The 19006-nt window shown below is 42.3% G+C and overlaps 1 protein-coding gene across 20 annotated transcripts in view; it reads left to right on the top strand.

Annotated features, from left to right (window-relative positions):
• MAFB (MAF bZIP transcription factor B) overlaps nucleotides 1–19006 on the top strand; it is a 63970-nt gene that overhangs the window by 7822 nt on the left and 37142 nt on the right. For 6 of the 20 annotated variants that reach the window (XR_011163445.1, XR_011163446.1, XM_069063567.1 and 3 more), the window contains exon 2: nucleotides 3675–3838. The exons of 2 other annotated variants lie outside the window; for them this stretch is intronic. Coding sequence is in view for 12 of the 18 variants with exons in the window: in XM_069063567.1 (XP_068919668.1) it covers nucleotides 3675–3838 (164 nt within the window). In the remaining 6 variants the exon portion in view is untranslated. Of the gene's footprint in view, nucleotides 1–3624; nucleotides 3839–7976; nucleotides 8812–12957; nucleotides 13072–13734; nucleotides 13758–13798; nucleotides 17535–19006 lie in introns of those variants that run through there. 12 more of the 20 variants (XR_011163444.1, XM_069063562.1, XM_069063566.1 and 9 more) reach the window with 6 other exon arrangements.

Raw genomic sequence — 19006 nt, 5'->3', positions numbered from 1 at the left:
GCCCTGAGGGAGATAGCTTCTTTGGAGGAAAAATCCAGTTGTTCTTTGATCTTTTGGTTTTACAGAATCTGTTGTCTTGGGTTCTGCAACTACTGGAGTGCTAACCCAAGCACTAAGCAAAGACCTAGAAGCTGAGGAGTGATCTGCACCCTCAAACGGTTAACTCCAGTGCGTGCGCTCTCCTTCCTTTTTCCTCTTTCTTTCTTTCTTCCTTCCTTCTTTCCTTCCTTCCTTCCTTCTTTCTTTCTTTCCTCTTTCTTTCTTTTTCCTTCCTTTCCTCTTTCTTTCTCTCTTTCTTTCTTTCTCTCTCTCTTTCTTTTTCCTTCTCTTTCTTTCTTTCTTTCTTTCTTTCTTTCTTTCTTTCTTTCTTTCTTTCTTTCTTTCTTTCTTTCTTTCTTTCTTTCTTTCTTTCTTTCTTTCTTTAACTCTCCTTTCCTGTCTTCTTTCCTTCCCTATTTCCCTCCTCTCCCCCAATCTTCTCACCTCACTGCCCCGTTCTATATTTCTTTTCTTTTTTCTGGCCCTCGTTCCTCCTCTCCCTTTTCTCGCTTTCCAGTCGGGGCGGGTAGAATGATTGTGTAAGTCCTGATAACGAGGGAGAGTAAATGAAAGACGAAGAGTGGGAGCCCCGCGCGCTGCCAGAACTAGGAGCGCCAGTGCCTTGCTCCCCAGCCTGCTTGCCCGGAGTTGGTGGCACGGAAAGCTCAGTCCTGGAATGGGGAGAGGCGCTGGGGCTTTTCTGATGGATCCTGTCTCTTTCTAGCTAACTCTTCCCAGCTGCTGAGGGTTTTCATTCTTTTAATTGGCCCAGAGCCCGCCTTGCTTCAGAAAACTAGTCGGTGTCGGAGCCTGACAGTACAAGGTCACTGGCGTTGCAGAGGGCCCTGGGTGTCAGCTTTCGGAGAGGAGAAAGGCTCGGGGTTGGGCGGAGCCGAGCCGACGCGAGCCGAGCGCATTGGAGGCTTGCTTTCGGCCCAGGGAACGCGCCTCGGCCGGCCGGCTGCATCCTGCGGCCGAGCCCGGCTCAAGCTCCCACGCTTCCTGCAGAAGGGCCTCTTGGCTGAGGCGTCTTAATGGAAACCCGAGGACACTGGCTGGCAGATCTGCCGTGCCACAAAACAGCCCGAGTTTTTCTGGGTGCAAAAGAAACTCCAGGAAGCAATGCGGATGCCGGTCTTGGGTAACCCGGCGCCCCTCAGTTTCCAAGCTTCTGCGCTTTAGAAATTATGACCGCAGGAGCAGCCAAATAAGGCCATGACTCTGAGAACAGGTTTATTCCCTTTGAATTGAGAGGGACTTTTTACACAAACAGCACTTAAAAAAAAACAAAGACAGGCCCCCCCAACAACGTCAAAAGCCCCCAGTCACCGCAACTGAACCACTTCACTCCATTTAAAAAGAGCTTTGTTTTGAGGGGAGTGATTCTATTTCAAACCATTAAAACTACATGTAAAATGCTGTATTTTTTTTTTTTTTAAGAGAGACGATGGAACCCTTATTGCACCATCCTGGGCATTCACGGGACTCAACCTCTGGACCCGGAGAGGTCTGGGTTTAATGCCTTCTCTCTTACATAACCAACCCAAACGGTTTAATTTTCCTCCTGGAAATGCTACCTCAATCCCCAGCCTTAAGTAGAGAACGGACCCCTGCAAATCTCCCAGGCAGACTGGGCAGGAACAGGGGATTGCCATCATTTAGCTGTTTCTAGACACATCCATCTTCTTTAGACATTTAGACATGGAAGGAACTCGATTTTGTAAACTCCCCAATCCCAAGCCAAGGCCCCTAGGCCCTTCTCAGGCCATTTGGCAGGATTTTGAGGGACAGCTGGCAAGATCAGTGATTCCTTCCACCAAGAATCTTGCGCTTCTTTGTAGGAGGTTTTCCATAGCCAGGGAAGGAAGTTCAGGGTTGGTTGGTTAATGCTGGGGTACATTCTAAAGAAAGAGGGACCCCTACATCCTCTGGAATGTCTCCCTGTTTGTTTTAAAGGCAGAGACTTCAACTGTCCATTTCCTCTTGCTACATTTGATATCTTTCATTTATTTGGATGAGGAAGTCAGTACTATCTGACTTCACTGAAAGAAATTAAATATCTGAGAATAAAAACATTGAATTTAATCATCAGCATTTGTTCTCAATTTGAAATGTGTCTGCCCAGTCTTTGTATAATATAGTCGACTAACTTAAATGTAAAATGGCAGCTCATAAAAATTTGTTTCATTGTCATAAAAAATTGATATCCTCTGGTATGAGGGTCAAGGATCAAGAAATCTAGATAGGAGTGGAGTGTCTGAATCTTTATCCTTTGTCCATTGCTTCATTCACTTCTCCTTTCTGGTTTGAAAGTGGTTTCTTACCCCATCTGCTTACTGTTTGTATCTTATTTTTTATCTGATCAAGTGTTTAATCAATGAGGAACTTATTAAATCTTTTTATCCTTCCTGTTCCATATCCCTGACAAATAAAATGAAGCTAACTTTAGGACTGGAAGTCTTAGGCCATGAGACAGAAAGGAGTGGGTTATGTAGTCAGTGACTAAATGCCCACTGAATCCTTCTAGGTTTCCCATTCCTTCCATGTACAACGTGCTCATCATTAGACCATCTTGGGTTTTTGTTCTCTCACCTTGGTGATTGTGCCACCATGACCTGGATCTCTTCCTGGTCATATGTCTGGGGAGATGGCTCTCCACATGCAGCCGTCCCTTGATTCTAAGTGACAGGCAGGAAGAAGAGGCTTCCTGCTGAAGTGTTGCTAGAGGGAGATGCAGGCTGTCTCTTTAGCTTTGTTTCTGAAAAGAGCAAGCTCACTCCTGCATCTGCAATGTTGTGATCATTTCACTGCCAAAGGGATAAGAGGCTAAGTTATCCTCAAAGCCATACTGAAGCCTGGGGTGGGTAACATTCCTGGATGGTGCTCAAGAAATGGGGATGGGGGAGGGGGGGAAGGAGCTGGAATCTTTGTTTTCCTGAAATCTTAAAAATTGGTGAAATAATGATCTTTTAAAAATCTGGGGGAGGTTCTAATCAAGCACTTATTTTTCTTCCCCCATTACTCCCCTGTTTTCTTACTTGGAGTGGTTATCAGTTGTAAGCAAAGACTGCTAAGCCTGAAGATCTAAGGTCTTCCTGAAGTCTAAGATCCCAGTTTCGCAGCATATACAACACCGTTGGCAACCCCCCCCCCCCCCCCAGTCCTAACCAAAGGATGTCATCACTGTGTTTGTTATATTGTTGTTGTTTTGTTTTTTTTTTTTCCTGGACCCGGGATTTCAGATGTTTTCCCCTAGATTTCCCTAGATTCCAATCTGGTTACTGCATTGTAACTTCACAGAATTGTAGATTTAGGATTGGAATGGATCAAGTCCAACTCTTGAATTATATGGATGAGGTGCAGAGAGCTGAAGTTACTTGACTAGGTTCACACTGTTAGTAAGTGTCTGATACGGGATTTGAACCCAGGCTTTCTAACTCCAAGTGCAGCAGTCTATCTTCATGCTTTCTCCCAGTGAAATGACTTCTCTGTGGTCCCATAGCATGTGTAGCAGACTGGACCCTGGTCTTCCTGACTTCCTGTTCTGACCTCTATCCACTATACCAAGCTGCCTTTCTCTTACAGTTAGCCAACTGACTTCTGTTGTGTGTTTTCTCATCCATCATTGCCTGGAGTGGAGGGAAATCAAGAAATCGCTCCCAAGTGCAGACTCCTAGGGTGAGGCCAGCCAGCCCTTCAGTGAAGCTGCCTGAAAATTGTACTGAGAAAATCAGTGCAGAAATGCTTCCTGATCCTGATGCTGAAAGAGAAAATTCCATCTCTATGGACCACTTCAGAGGTAATTTTGACCCAACCCCTAATTCATGTCTGTCCCTTCACTTGCCAATTTAAACAAAAGAAAAGAAAACAAAGCCAACCACAAAAGAAAAAAAACAAAAACCCCAAACCATTTTCCTGGTGGGATTGTTTACAGTATGCTTGCTCTGCTCTGGGCATGAGGAAAGGGATTGCAAGAGATACTGTTTAGAAACAAAATAAGGCCACCTTGAAAAGTGAGGGCATCTGTCATGCAGCTAAGTTTCAGACCCCGGGCAGAAGCATGGCATCCCCACTCAACTCAATAATTCATGGAGAAACTGGGCTTAAAATTCCAGAAACATTCTGGAAATATAGTTTCCTTGCCACCGACTTGGAGTCTGTAAATTCTGTTTCTAATAAATCAATGGAATTCTGTATCCTTTAAAAGAACTCTTTCACCCTTAATCTGTTTCCCATTGAACTTTACAGTAAATATATCATAATTACCAGAGTAAAGTGTTTATAGATGAAGCAGCGGGTAGGTGAAGCCATTTTGTTTTAATCATTTGACGCTTAATCAAGGGCATTCTCAAGGAAGGTTTTGTAGCTTTTAAAATACACATGGACAGAAACACACACACACACACACACACACACACACACACACACACACTCTGAGCAAAGCCAACAGATGCCCTCTCACACAGGCCTCTATACCTGCACACTCCACATGCTAAGGTGAATGTGGGGCTGGCTTGGTTAAGATCCCACACCCCAGCAAATATTTATATGGAACTTTCAGAGTTAGAGACAAGACGATCTCCTTCAAAGGCAGTGTAAATGATGGGGCTTTATAGAAGTAGCAGGTGGCTGGGGCCAGGCCGACCAGGACTGTCTTCACTAGTACTGTCACATTAATCCACAGACTTGTAGCTCACTGGATTCAGCAGACTATCAAAGGAAGTTGTGCAAACTCTTATCCTGTTTCTGACTTCTCAGGGCCTTACACTTGAAGAGAGAGAAGTACTTTAGCACCACAGAAACTGCCATGATAAAAGAGCCAGGCCTTTAAAATAATGACCTATTTTTGTGGAAGTCTTTAAGTCTTTAAGTTTTGGCATTGCTTCCCTTTCAGCAACCTAGTGGCAGAGTCATTGCAGGTGAGGGAACGGAGGCTCCAAGAGGTCAATCCATTTTCCCAAAGCCATATCTAGTAAAACAATACTGTCAGGAAGTTTTTCCCACTATGATTATCCTCATTTTTAAAGGTGAAGAAACTGAGACTCAGAGACCTTAAAATGACCTACCTGGACTTGAACAATTAATAAATGACATTTTTGTTGTTATTGTTGAGTTAAGTCTGATCCTTTGTGACCTCCTTTTGGGGTTTTCTTGGTAAAGACACTGGAGTAGCTTCCCATTTCCTTCTCCAGCTCATTTTTACAGATAAGGAAACCAGGCAAACAGGGTTAAGTGACTTGTCCAGGGTCACACAGCTAGAAAACCTGAGGCCAGATTTGAGTTCAGAAAGATGACTCTTCCTGATTCTAAGCCCAGTGTTCTATCCATTGCACCACCTAACTGCCCCCCCAAATGACATACCTACAATCTAAACCTGGGTGTGTCTTGGCTTTAAGTCTATCATTTTTCCCCATGGGTCCCCTTCTAATATATTTTTTTGAAAACTAGCTTCCTCCCCTTCCTTAGAGAAACCTTTACTGTGTGAAGAAGTTAGCATGTGAGTGTGTTTTGTTTGTGTGGCCTTAACACAGAGGAGAGTCCCAGAAGGAGAAAAAGAGACTCCATCTTTATAGAAACCAATGGGGGACTCTGGAGATAGATAGGCAGGTAGCTCATAAGCTTCTCCAAGCTATTCCTCGCCCATTCGTGACCTAGAGAGGAGCCATGTCTACGCTTTGGTCCTCTCACATTTGTTCTTGCATTATATTTACCTGTATTCATATTCCATTCATTAAATTCAAAGTTCCTTGAGGATGGTGATAGTGGTATGAATAGGCAATAGCATATAGCCAGTGGGAAATACTGAAGAAGAACTTGAAAGATGTTATCACTAACACATATGATGTCATCAATGAAATAAACATATGATAGATAAAAGGCCCACCCTCTGGACTGGAGGCCTTTTGTGATTGATGCCGACATCCTAATAGTGTCTCATCTTGTCCATCGACTGATCTCATCCTTGACATGTGACTGTGTGTGGATGTGACCAGAGCCGCTTGGGTCCCTGTTTTTCATTCCCCTCCTTCTAGGGAACAAAGTATGATGAGAGGCAAGTTGGAACATTGGAAAATGGGACTTTGGGTACCTGAATTGACTGCTTTCTGTCAACTCCCTTAGGATACATCTTATCTTCTCTTTTCTTCTTCCTCAGTACCTCTCATGTCTGCTTCTTTCTTTTCATTCTCTTTGTCACTAGCTTTGCATAGGTCCCCATAGCCAAACTACCTGTCCTATGGGCAGCTAGGTGGTGCAGCTGACAGAGAGTCAGGAAGACTCATCTTCCTGAGTTCAAATATGGCCTCAGACACTAACTGTGTGACTCTGGGCAAGTCACTTAACCCTGTCGTCCTTACTTTCCTCATTTGTAAAATGAGCTGGAGAAGGAAATGCGAATCATTCCAATATCTCTACCAAGAAAATTCCAAACAGGGTCATGGAGAGTCAGACATGATTGAACAACATCTGTCCTATTGCAATAGTACCCTAACAAGTCCTCCCCCCTCTAGTCTCTTTTTCCATCCATCCTGCCCATGCTGTCAGATTGATTTTCCTTATGTACGACTCTGTTCATGATATATACCTAGTGGAACTCCAGTACTACCTAATGAAGTAAGTTCAGCTTCCATAGCCTGGCATTCAAGGACCCTTACAATATGGGGTGCCATACCAAGGCAGCCTTTTATTGTATACTTTCTGTCACATGCTCTACATTGGACTTATTAGCTAGTCTCCTGTATATTTCCTCCTCCTCTCTGAATCTCTACTTTGTGTGCATGCTGCCCCCTATGCCTGGAATATGCTCCCAACCCCCCATTTTCATATCCACTTATGATATTCCAGGGACCCCTAGAGGGTGCAGTAGATAGAGTGCCAGAGCTGAAATCAGGAAGACCTGAGTTTGGATTTGATCTCAGACACTTACTAGCTGTGTGGTCCTGGGCAAGTCACTTAACCTCTGTTTGTCTCAATTTCCTTGTCTGTAAGATGACAATAAAAATCACTCCCCAGGGTTATTGTGAAGATCAAATAAGATAATTTTAAAGCATTTAGCATAGAACCCAGTGCATAGAAAATACTACATAAATGTTATTATTATTTTGTTACTTATCCTGCAAAACTCAGCTCAAAAACCACCTCTTCTTCTAAGCCCTTCCTGTTCCCCAAATGATCTCTCCTTTCACGGAAGGTTAAATAGCACTTTGTACATTTCTTAGGCAGTTAATACCTTTTATTCCTTATTATACTATAGCAACTAGTTTTCTCTCTGTGCCACTTATGGCCCTCCATTTTCCTTCTCTGTGCTTTTGAACTAAGCACTCCACGTACAGGCTTTACCTCTGCCTCAGAGAGCTCCTTTTCCATTTTAAAAAGCAGCTGAAGCACCATCCTCCTCATGAAGCCCCCAGCTCCAAGTAGCCTCCCTCCCAAACTGCCTTGTATTTAATCACTTTGAATATATTTGGATTTATTCACTTTATCTTTATACTGTGTACTTATACGTTTGTCTGCTCCCCCGTTAGAATGTAAGGTCCTTGGGAGTAGGGATTATTTCACTCTTTTTCCTATATCTCCAGAGCCCAGAACAGCGCATGGCCCATAGCAGGTACTCAAATTCTTGTGAACTGATTGTGTTTATTCCCTCCATCAGATTAAGCTCCATTGGGGTAGAGGCTGATTTTTAAAATTTATTGACTACCCATATCTTCAGAGTATTATGCTTTGTCCTGGATAAATCTAAAGACAAATGTTTGTTAAATTGGACTGTAGGAAGCTGTACTTCCCTAGATCCTGGATGGGGAGGGTGGTTTGAAGGATGCAGAGGATAGAATATTATCTAGGAACTCATTCTCCAGAGCTCCTGGCATATAAGATATTTGGAGGTAACAAAGAAATACTCCAGAATTCTTCTGTGGGGTTTTTCTTACTCCCTATAGGACTGCTGACCAGATTTGCTGAAAGTAAAGCCCAGGATCCCACCTGAATTTTCCTCCTCATTTTAAAACACTTCCAGCTAGCAAAGCTGAGACCAGAGAAGCCCAAGCATCATAAAGCTTTGCTGTCTTTGACTTCTGTGGACTAGAACTGGGCAAAGAAGAAACTGTAAGGCAAAGAAATGCCAAGAAAAACCTGTTGTGCTCTAGGTGGAACAAGGTTGGCTCTTTTTGGCTTCTTCCAGAATGAAAATCTCAGCTCTGCCAACCCAAGACATGCCACTCCCCCTTCTCATATGGCTTTTCTAGCTTCAGATGAGTGGCCTAGCTGGGCACAGCTTAAGAGTGATGGGGTTGCTGGGTAGGAATGGAGCTTTCACACCTCATTGTGGAATATGGCAGCTGCTGGAGAAAGAGGGCTTTTCAGTCAGGGACAAAAGGATGCAACACTAGACTACAGCAAGGAGAACTTAATATTAAAAAAACCCTACCTCTTATGGGAATGACTCAGTGCACTCCTGGTTTAGCCATCTCGTCGTAATTAGCATAGGACTCCAATCTAGGGGTTGAAATGACAGCTGTGTGACCTTGATCGAGTCACTTTACCACCAAAGCTCTGTTTTCTCACTTGTAAAATGAGGATGTTCAACTAGGGGAATTTCTAAGGGCCCTTCCTATCCTAAGTCAAAAGTCAGTCATATAAATGCTACTTCATGCATAAATGTCATAAACAGATGGAGTTCTTTAAAAAAAATTTTTTTTGAGGAGGGAAGGCAAGGTAATTGGGGTTAAGTGACTTGCCCAAGGTCACACAGCTAGTAAGTGTGTCAAGTGTTTGAGGTCAGATTTGAACTCAGGTCCTCTTGACTCCAGGGTCAGTGCTCTATTCACTGTGCCACCTAGCTGCCCCACAGATGGAGCTCTTTAACCCTCCAAAGATGCTATTATTTGAATTCTTCATCTAGGGCCAGTCAAAAGCTAGCTTCATCAAGCAGCCATTGATATCAGCAGACAAGCATGGAAGTTGGTTGTATAGAGAAAACTCAACTCTGACTTCCCCTTAAGGCCTGACTTCTTTCTCAATAAGAGAGAGTAAGGAAGTAAGAAGAAGGCCAAAGTCAGTCTAATTACCAATTAGAGCCATCTAGCCATTCATCCATCCAATAATATTTATTAAACACCTACTATGTATAAGACTTCATACTTAATAATAATGGCTATCATTTTTTTTTAGCACTTTAAGGTTTGCAAAGTTCTTTAAAATATTATCTCATTTTGTCCTCACAGTAACCCTGACAGGTAGGTGATAGCATTATCCTCATTTTACTCAGATAAGAATCCTCACTTCTCAGATGAGAAAACTAAGGAAAGCAGAAGTTATGAGTTACTCAGGATTACATTGCTAGTAAGTGTTTGAGGCCATATTTAAATCCAGATCCTCCTGACATCAGGTCTAACTCTATCCATCACACCACCCAGCTGATTCTGGGCAATACAAAAACAAAAAGCAAAAACACAATATTTGCATATAAGGAGTGTAGTCTCCTGGTGGGGGAGGGGTGGTATGACATGAACAGCTGGATCCTTCTACCTTGATTCGTACGAGGTAGAAGGTGCTGGAGAATGACCTGGAAAAACAAAATGACTATAAGAAAATCTGAGGGAGGAAAACCCTTTTATCTGAGGTGCATATGTGGTAGGGAGTGGTGGGTGGGGAATCAGGGAAGACTTCCTGGACGAGGTGGCATTTCAACTTGAAGGAAAAAAAATTAAGAAGCAGAGGTGAGGAGGGAGTGTATTTCAGGTCAAATGCCCTAGGCAGAAGGAAGGTGTCTTAGAAGTGCTTAGCTTGGAGACATGCTGTGACCTGGCTTTGGGTCTATAAAAACTCAGAAATATAGAAAGTACACCCCATGAAGACTTTGATGAAATCAAAGAATATAGACAGTAGGGTGATAACCACATCCATTTCTATTATTTCCTTGAGACTACAGATAGAGAGACAATTGGCCTTGATATTCTCCTGAGGTAGTTCTCAAACTGGAAAATGGGCATAAAGGGATTGAGAAATTGGACTGAAGTCATGACTAATCAAGAAGAATCTAAGTTGCTTCACTCCATCCCTTTTCTAACTATCATGCCACATGAAAGTTAACCACATGTCACACCTCACTGGTTTGAAGATTCCAGGCTACACCACAAAGAAAAAAACAAAAGCAAAACTGAACTCTGTAGTGTGTGTGTGTGTGTTTGTGTGTGTTTTAGAGGCCCATCTTTTACTGCAGGTGAAGGATTCTAGGAGGGAAGCTGAAAGAGTATTAAATAAAATTGTGCTTGAGGTAGACTGGTTAGACCAGGACTTTTCACCCAGAAGAGGAGAAGAGACATACAGAAATATTTACCAAGAATGAGTGATAGATCCATGAATGTGGCTTCTGATTTAAAGGGCATTTTATCAACCCCAGTGCTTAACTTTATCTTGCATGCTTATGTTTTCTGTCTTTAAAAAGTACTTGAGGGGTGGCTAGGTGGCACAGTGAATAGAGCACTGGCCCTGGAGTCAGGAGGACCTGAGTTCAAATCTAGCCTGAGACACTTAACACTTAAGTAGCCATGTGACTTTGGGCAAGTCACTTAACCCCAATTGCTCTCCAAAAAAAAAAGCAAAAAAAAAAAGTACTTGACTCTAGATTGATCATTTGTAAGAGGCTTCAGCAGTTTCCTTGATCTATCCTATTAGAAGACTTCACATCTCCTCCCAAATGTGGGCCACCTGCTATTTGGGTGATGTCTGTGGGGTTTGGGTTTCTTGGGAACAGTCTCTGAGTCAGACAAAGATGGGCACCCAGAAAGTGGCAGTGAAGTTTCCATGTGATCTGACCATTATTCTGTAGTTTGATCAGCTGAGGGTGAACTTTTGTGTCTTCTCCTTGCAATGCTGAACTTATTAACATAACTCCCAAAGAGAAATCTTTGGTCTTATGCTGTCACCTGACAATTTGCTACCTGTTGCAATTTTTGAGTCAAGATGAGCAGCTTCAAGCCCTTAGGACATAGAGAGACTTCTAGTGGGGAGATTGTGGATTTCAGGGCATACTACAGGGCCAGATTAGCCCAGAGGAGGAATTTTTTTGGGTGGTAGTTTCTGGGGGACTGGGAGAGGGAGGAAGTAGGTCATTTGATAGCTTCCTAGTTTCTCTTTTCAGTGGGGTTCTAAGTTCTCTTGTTTATCTCAATGCATAGATTTTAAAGATTTCTTAAATTTTGCACCCTGGAGCAAAGATCCATTTGCCTCAATCTAGTTACAGCTCTGCTCTTGGGTTCCTTTCTGCTACCCAAAACCCATTTCCCTTCACCCTCCTCCAGTATTTTTTCTCAGGTGGCAATATAGAGTATTAGATTCAGAGCTCTCATTCAGGCCCAATGACTCAAAATTACTTTCTCTGTTAAACAAAATTTATAATCCTTGTATTACTGGCTTCACACGGCTATTGAGGGGAAAATGCTTTGTAAAGCTCCAAATACTATAGAAGTGAGAATTTTAAAAACTATTTCTTTCTATCTTAGAGCTAGGACCCTAAAAAATGCATGGATTGTTTTTAGAACTTGGGCTAAACTTTTTCAATTGTACAAATCTTACTTCAGGTTAGAATCAAGTTTGGGGTACTGGTCGGAGTTGGTGACCTTTACTTCTTGAGAAAAGAGAGTTGATAGCTTTTGGAGAAGAAGGTGTAAGAGAGATCAGCATTAAAATGCACTTCCATGCCTAGCTGTAGTCAGACAGGCTGAGCTCTGCTGCCAGAAACCATCTTCAGAGGAAATTTGATTTTCTGCCAGGAAGGTCAGATGTCATTGTGGTTACCACAGGCCACATCCACATGGTATAGAATGGAAGAGAGACTGGGGCAAGTATCTGGATAATTTGAGCTACCAAAAAATAGCTTTCCATAATTATCAGGTTTCTCTCAATTATCATAATTAAATATGCTTCCCTTAATTAGCAGGACTTTTTATCTGAATTACCTGAGTAATTATGACTGTGTAGACCTATCTACAGAGTGAAACCTGCTCATTATGATATTATCCCCATTCTTCCAACATTTTTTTTTTGTCAATTAGCCAAGACCTTTAATTGAAGTTTTTAATCTCTTGAAGGATCCTTTGTTATCCAATGCTTGGCCAACACAGCTCAAAGTCATGCTCTTATATCATTTGTGTTGAAGGAATGCTCCTATATTAAGCAAAGGTACCCTGGGATGGAGTAAACCCTGGGGTGGGGTAAAGGCAACCTGGGAAGGGATAAAGGCATCCAGTGGAATAATGGCTTGTGTACGTTTCAGTAGCCCCCAAAAGTCTCCCACCTGACATATTTACCACTTACTTAAGAAATTACATTATTATGTGCTTTTTATACTTCTAGATGAAGTCAACTCAATTCAATTAACATTTATTAAATGTCTACTTATGTAGAACCCTTGGGGAAGTTATAACGTTTAGACCAGATGTGGTCCATGCCCTCTTGGAACTTACAGTCTTGTAGAGGTTGTGACATATACATAAACATGTGTTTCTTTTTATAATGTGTGGTTCTTTTTGAAGGGGGGAAGGCAAGGCAATTGGAGTTAAGTGACTTATGCAAGGTCACACAGCTAGTAAGTGTGTCAAGTGTCTGAGGTCAGATTTGAACTCAGATCCTCCTGACGTCACCTAGCTGCCCCATAATGTGTATTTTTATGAAAACCAAAATCTAAAAAAACTCAAAACTTTAAAATAAACAAGATTTGCATGTTTTGGGGTCACCCATTGTTATGAAGTTTATCTTTCTAATGTTTGCAGTTGAACTGGAGAGACAGAAGATGCATCCCTTCACTCTCCTCAATTCTAGACTCTTCTTCCCCACCCTCTACCTAGCCATACTGACAGTGTGATACTCTCCAGAAGATGGAATGATGTTTTTTTAAAAATTATATTTGTATTGTTCCAGAGCTGATCCAAAGCCCAAGCACTAGCTGTGGATGCTTCCTGTTAGGGGACAACAAAGAAAGAATGTTTCAAAAGACAATGGGGATCAGGAACAATGGATTCAGAGTCCTAAGATGTGAGTTCAAGTGCCGGCTCAGTTACTTACTACCTATAGCACCTTGGGCTGCTATTTCTTCATATATAAAGAGAGGAGGTTGCAATTGATGTTTATTTAAAATCCTGTTATACCCCTAAAATCTTCTAAAAGGTAGAAATGTTTGCTATTTCTAGGGTGTCAATACTCCTAGATGAACGCTAGAGTTATCCCTGTGTTTTTCTCAGTGGGGTCCTATACAGTGGGAATGTTATATCTATATATCCATATGTTTCTATGTATCTCTCTCTCTCTATATATATATATACATATATATTATTATTGTTATTATTATTATTACAAAGGATAACCCTATATTGACCTTAGAAAGAACCTTGGTCTATGAGGGCCACATACCAAGCATTTAGACTAATATGCTGTCAAAGCCAAACACACTCCTAGGCTTCATCAACCAAACTCCTGAATGAAATTCTGTCTCTTTCCTATCTCCCAATCTATCCATGAACGAGGCGCTATGTGATCCCAGGAGGCCCCAGAATGTGTCCTTTCGCTCCTTGGCTGACATAAGGGGGAAAGCAAATCCTGGACTGTCAGTTTTGGATCAGCATTAGCACAGCACAGCCTGAAGGGGCTGTGAAAGACACTGAATATCTTAGATTCAGGAGAATCTCCACTCTCCCTTAGATCTGTGAGAAGAGGAGCCATAGCACCTCAGACTGAGCATCTTGTCCTTTCCATCTCCTGCTAGTTGCAGCATGTCTCCTGAGGAAAGGCTGCAAGGAGCAAGGCCAGGTGTCTTCCACATGCTCCAAAGGACATCCCCCTGCACAAGGAGTCTACCAGTTCTATCACCCTTTCGTTGCTGGACTCTTCAGGTTCAATTGCCATCTCTAGCTGTGCTCTTTTACTACCTAAACTCCAGCCTCTCATCTCATATTTCATTTGTCTCCAGTCCTATCTCTGTGGGGAACAGGAATGGTGTCCACTCAATTATGAATATTCTCATACCTTTACATGCCAGTGGTTCTGAAGTCCTGTAGATCATCATATAAACCCTGTTCCACACCGGCCACCACCCAGTTTCTCAGTCACATCCCTTTCAACCCTTCCACCTCAAAGTTTCATCCAAACACCCTGAGCCCTTCCACAGTGCCATCTGGAATACCCGTTCCATAGGCAACAAACTTTCCTTCATCTTACATCTTTCCTTTTCTATTCCTTTCATCTACTAGTTATTACTGAAACCTGGTTCCCTCTTGATGATACAACCTCCCCAGTCACCCTTTCAACAATAAAATGGACTCCTATGCAGAACTGCAGGCAGATAGGCTGGGCTCTGCTTTCAGAGGACACCTTCAGAGAAAATCTGATTTTCTGCTTGAGGAGTTTAGCTTCAATGGGCAGAAGAAATATAGGACAATAGTTTGCAGGGCTGGGAGTATTAAGTGAGGGTTTTTTTAGGAGAGGGGTGGCAGGACATGTTTATAGACAGTATAGGAAGGTTAGATGTAATTGTGGTTAGCACAGGCCACATCCACATGGTACAGAATGAAGGGGGAGGAAGGAGAAAAGACTGTACCATGGGTTTCTGGCAGCAGATAGGAACCCAAGAGGAAAGGAAACCAAAAAGGAACCCAGTACTGGTTGCATTTTTACTCATTCTGCTCAGCTCACTGCTTGAGGTTGGGGAGTTAGAATTCTCCCCATTGCCACTTCCAGGTTCTCCTCTAACCTCCATTACTAGGTAACCTCTCTTTCTTTGAGGTTCATGCTATTCAATCTGCCATCCAATAAAAATCCTGGTAGCTACTGTCTACAGACCCCCAGATCCTTTCTCAGACCCCCCCTTTCCTTTCTCACTAAGTTTTACATATGGCTCACATTTTTTTTTCTCTTGCCCAACTTCTGCCTTAATACTAGGGAACTTCAATATACATATCAAGGCTCCCTCAAACACCTTAACCACTCAGTTCTTTAACCTATAGTTTATCATGACCTACTCCTCTACCCTGTCTCAGCAACACACAAAGATGCATACCCTTGACCTACAAAGCTACCATCTCTCTGATCAAGTACTCTGAAATCACTTTATCTGATTATAATCTATTGACTTTTTACCTCTCCCTCTTCCTTCCCTTACAAACCCCAACTCTTCCCTACAAACCCTTGCACAGTGACCTACAATCATTTGACTTCTCAATTCTCTCCCATGTCATCTCCCCTGCACTAATTATTCTCCATTTTTTCCCATCTTGGTGAATGAATTAATTCAACTCTACACTGTCTTACTCTCTTGAATCCCCAACTTCCTTATCTTGTTGTCAATTATGCCCAGTTGAATGAAGGTATTGAAAATCATGAGACCATTCTGACTGGGTTCACTACAAATTTTTGTGATATAACTTCAACTGGACCCTCACTGTGCTAGGCAATGCTACTATACCTCCCTTATCAATTCACTATCTCACTTCCTATGGAGATCTTCCAAGCCTTTTCATCCCTCCTTAAGCCTCCCATGGCTCCCATTGCCCCCATTCTCATGGCTGAGACCTTTGCTTCATATTTTACAGAAAAAATTGAGGCCATTCACCATCATGTCCCTCTTCGTCCCCCTTCTCCTTCACTCCTGTCTCACATGATGGAGTGACCTTAATCTTTCCCAAGGCAAAGAACCTTTACTTGTTCAAGTGATCCTATTCCATCCCATCTCCTCCAAAAGAGTGCCCCCTCTGATATCCCCAATCTTTCACTTAATTTCATTCTCTCTCTATAGACTTCTTCTTCTTCTTCTTCTTCTTCTTCTTCTTCTTCTTCTTCTTCTTCTTCTTCTTCTTCTTCTTCTTCTTCCTCTTTGCAGGGGGAAGGCAGGGAAATTGGAATTAAGTGATTTGCCCAAGGTCACACAGCTAGTGAATGTTAAGTGTCTGAGGCCAAATTTGAACTCAGGTCCTCCTGACTCCAGGCTCGGTGCGCTATTCACTGGGCCACCTAGCTGTACCTATTGATTCACTCTTTACTACCTATAAACATGTTCTTGTCACCCCTTTCCTAAAAAAAAACAAAGAAAACCTACCCTCACTTGATCCTTCCATCCCTACAAACTTTTGTCCTGTATTTCTTCTGCCCATTGAAACTTAAAGTCCTCAAGAAAGGTCATCATAGTAGGTGCTACCATTTTCTCTATTTCTTCTTAAGCTCTTACCATTTAGCTTCTGACCTCATTATTCCACCAAAGCTATTATATACAAAGTTACCAATGGTCTCTTAGTTGCCAAGTACAAGGGCCCTTCTTTAGTCCTTATTCTCCTTGACTTCTCTGCAGCTTTTGATGTTTTGATTCCCTTCTCCTTCTTGATACTATCTTTTCTCTAGGTTTTGGGACATTGTGCTCTCCTGCTTCTGCTCCTACTTATCTGACCACTCCTCAGGATCCTTTGCTGGGTCCTCATCCAGATTTCTCCCTCTAACTCCAGGTGCCCCTCAGAGTTCAAGCCTAGGCCCTCTTGTCCCACTACACTATTTCAGTTGGTGATTTCATCAGCTCCCATGGATTAATTACCATCTGTCTGCTGAGGATTCTCAAATCCGTCTATCCTGTCCTAGGCTCTCTGCTGACCTCCAATCTTGCATCTCCAAATGACATTCAGCATTTCAAACTGGATGTCCAGTAACCATCTTAAACTCAACATATGCCAGACTGAATTTATTATCTTTCCCCCAACCCCCCTACCCCTTTCTACCTTCCTTATTACCATAAAGGGTCACAGCACCCTTCAAGTCTTTTAGGCTCAAAAACTCAAAAACAGGAATTATACTGGATTAATAAATGTTTATCAATTGATAGAGATCGATTCACTCCCCACTTTTGGACCTCAGCAGAGGCAGAATGTCCCAAAGCATTGATCTATGAGTCAGGAGACCTGTCTTCTCCTCATCTTACTAATACTAAGTTTATTTGATTTTTCTAACACTAACTCAATTGACCTTAGGGCAATCATGAATTTTTACTTATGGGGCTGTTGGGAGGATTAAATGAGATGGTGGGTAAATAATTTTTCTAAACTTCAAATGCTATATAAATCTTTGTTTTAATAGTCATGAGAAGGCAGTGTTGCATAGTGGATAGAAGTCAGGTCTTGGAGGTAGAAATATCTGGGTTCATATTATGGCTCTGATGCATACATATATGTGTATACACACACACACATATATATAAATACATATGTCTCTCTCTCCTCTCTCTCACTTCTCCATCTCTCCACTCTTGTTCTTGTTCTTCTGTCTCTCTGTCTCTTTCTCTCTCTCCCCTCTTTCCCCCTCCCTCTCCCTCCCTTTCCCTCTTCCTCTCTGTCTTTTTTTTTCTCTCTCTATCTCCTCTCCCCTTTCATCCCACAAAAAAGAGTTGGTTATAGCATATTAACAGTAATTTGGACATGAGAGATGACATAAAATAAATAAAGGTGAACAGGTATGATTGGACTGACCATTTAGCCCACTGTGTATCTATGTAATGTTAGAAAGACTTAGGTCATTAGTAGATTTGGGAGAGTCACCCAAGATGGCAAGGCATGGATGTTTCAGTCTGAACTGGTAGAGGGAGTACCTTCCCACATGGGAAAGCACAGCCATTAAAGCATCCATTGAAGTTGCTTGATGTTAAGCTTATTATCTTAAGTTTTCGATGAAACATAACTTCTCTTGGATCAGACCAACACCTCTCTCTGAATTAGCCTTTTCTGGTCCCTCTGATCACCCTCCTAACTGCTATTAGTGCCTTCCCCTCCAAGACTACCTTCTATAAACACAGTTTGATATATGTTTATATGTAATTTTTTATGTAGTTACATATGTGTGTATACACATACACACATATCTCCCCCGTTGGAACATAAGCTGGTGGTTTTGTATCCATAGCACCTAGCACAGGGCCTGACACAGCCAATTAGTAAAAACTTTATTGTTGTCATTGTTTTGCTTGCTCAATTTTTCCAAATGAAGGGTTATACTAGATGTCTGCTAACCTCTACTGTACCAAAATAAATTTTGCTTTGAGATGCTTTAAGAAGGAGACTTAGCTGGTGGTTGCATACACCCCCAAAATTCCTGACTGACTGGAACATCCAGCATCCTCTGGATCAGAACACTCAGGGCTACAGATCTTGACTTTCGTATTGCAGACCTGGGTGGAATGGATTGGGGGTCATCACTAAGTGACACACTATGAAGTTCTTTCTAAAGCTAAGAAGTACCCCTATTGACCTCTACTACTTGTTCATGAACATGACACATTGCCAACTAAGTGCAGCTACATATTTATCAAATGTATCAGGCTTGGGATGGAGCTAGAGGGATCAGAAAGTGTCTTTGGAGTCAGAGGAAGGCTGGGTGAATCAATCCCACAGCCTTTCCCTTTACTTTGGACCCAGATGAAGTGAGGCATTAGGGAATCCCTGGCAGAAATAGGTATCTACTGGCTGAACAGGATGCTGACAAAAACTGTGATAAATGAAGTGGTGGCTCCAGGACCTGGGAATAGAAACTCTGGAAGGGAAGAATCATCCAGTGATTAGGGCAGGAGGTTGGATACCTATTCAGTATGGTACAGGGACAACAATCCTGAATTTTGAAGTCTGAGGACCTGGGTTCAAATATGAGCTCTGCTACCCATATGTGGGCCAGTCACCACTCTCTGAGTCTCAAGTTTTTTCATCAGAAAACTGAAAGGGAAGGGCAAAATAATCACTAAGATACCTTCTGGCTTCAAATCTATGATCAACAACTGTTACATATGGTTCCCTCCTAGCTCTGTGAATTGGAACAAGCTTCTGTGTCTCCATTTATCCAGATGTGAAATGGGCCCTGTAATGTTTACCCCTGGTGCTTCCCCGGAGTGTGTATGTGTGTGAGGTCTATTTGAGTCATGTCTATCAAACGCTGTGATATAAAGTGCCTACGA

Source organism: Petaurus breviceps, unplaced genomic scaffold, assembly GCF_028583685.1.
Source record: "Petaurus breviceps papuanus isolate PSGF00001 unplaced genomic scaffold, PetGlider_PUasm1.0 90591, whole genome shotgun sequence".
Taxonomy (NCBI): domain Eukaryota; kingdom Metazoa; phylum Chordata; class Mammalia; order Diprotodontia; family Petauridae; genus Petaurus; species Petaurus breviceps.
This window is presented reverse-complemented; position numbering and strand designations above follow the sequence as displayed.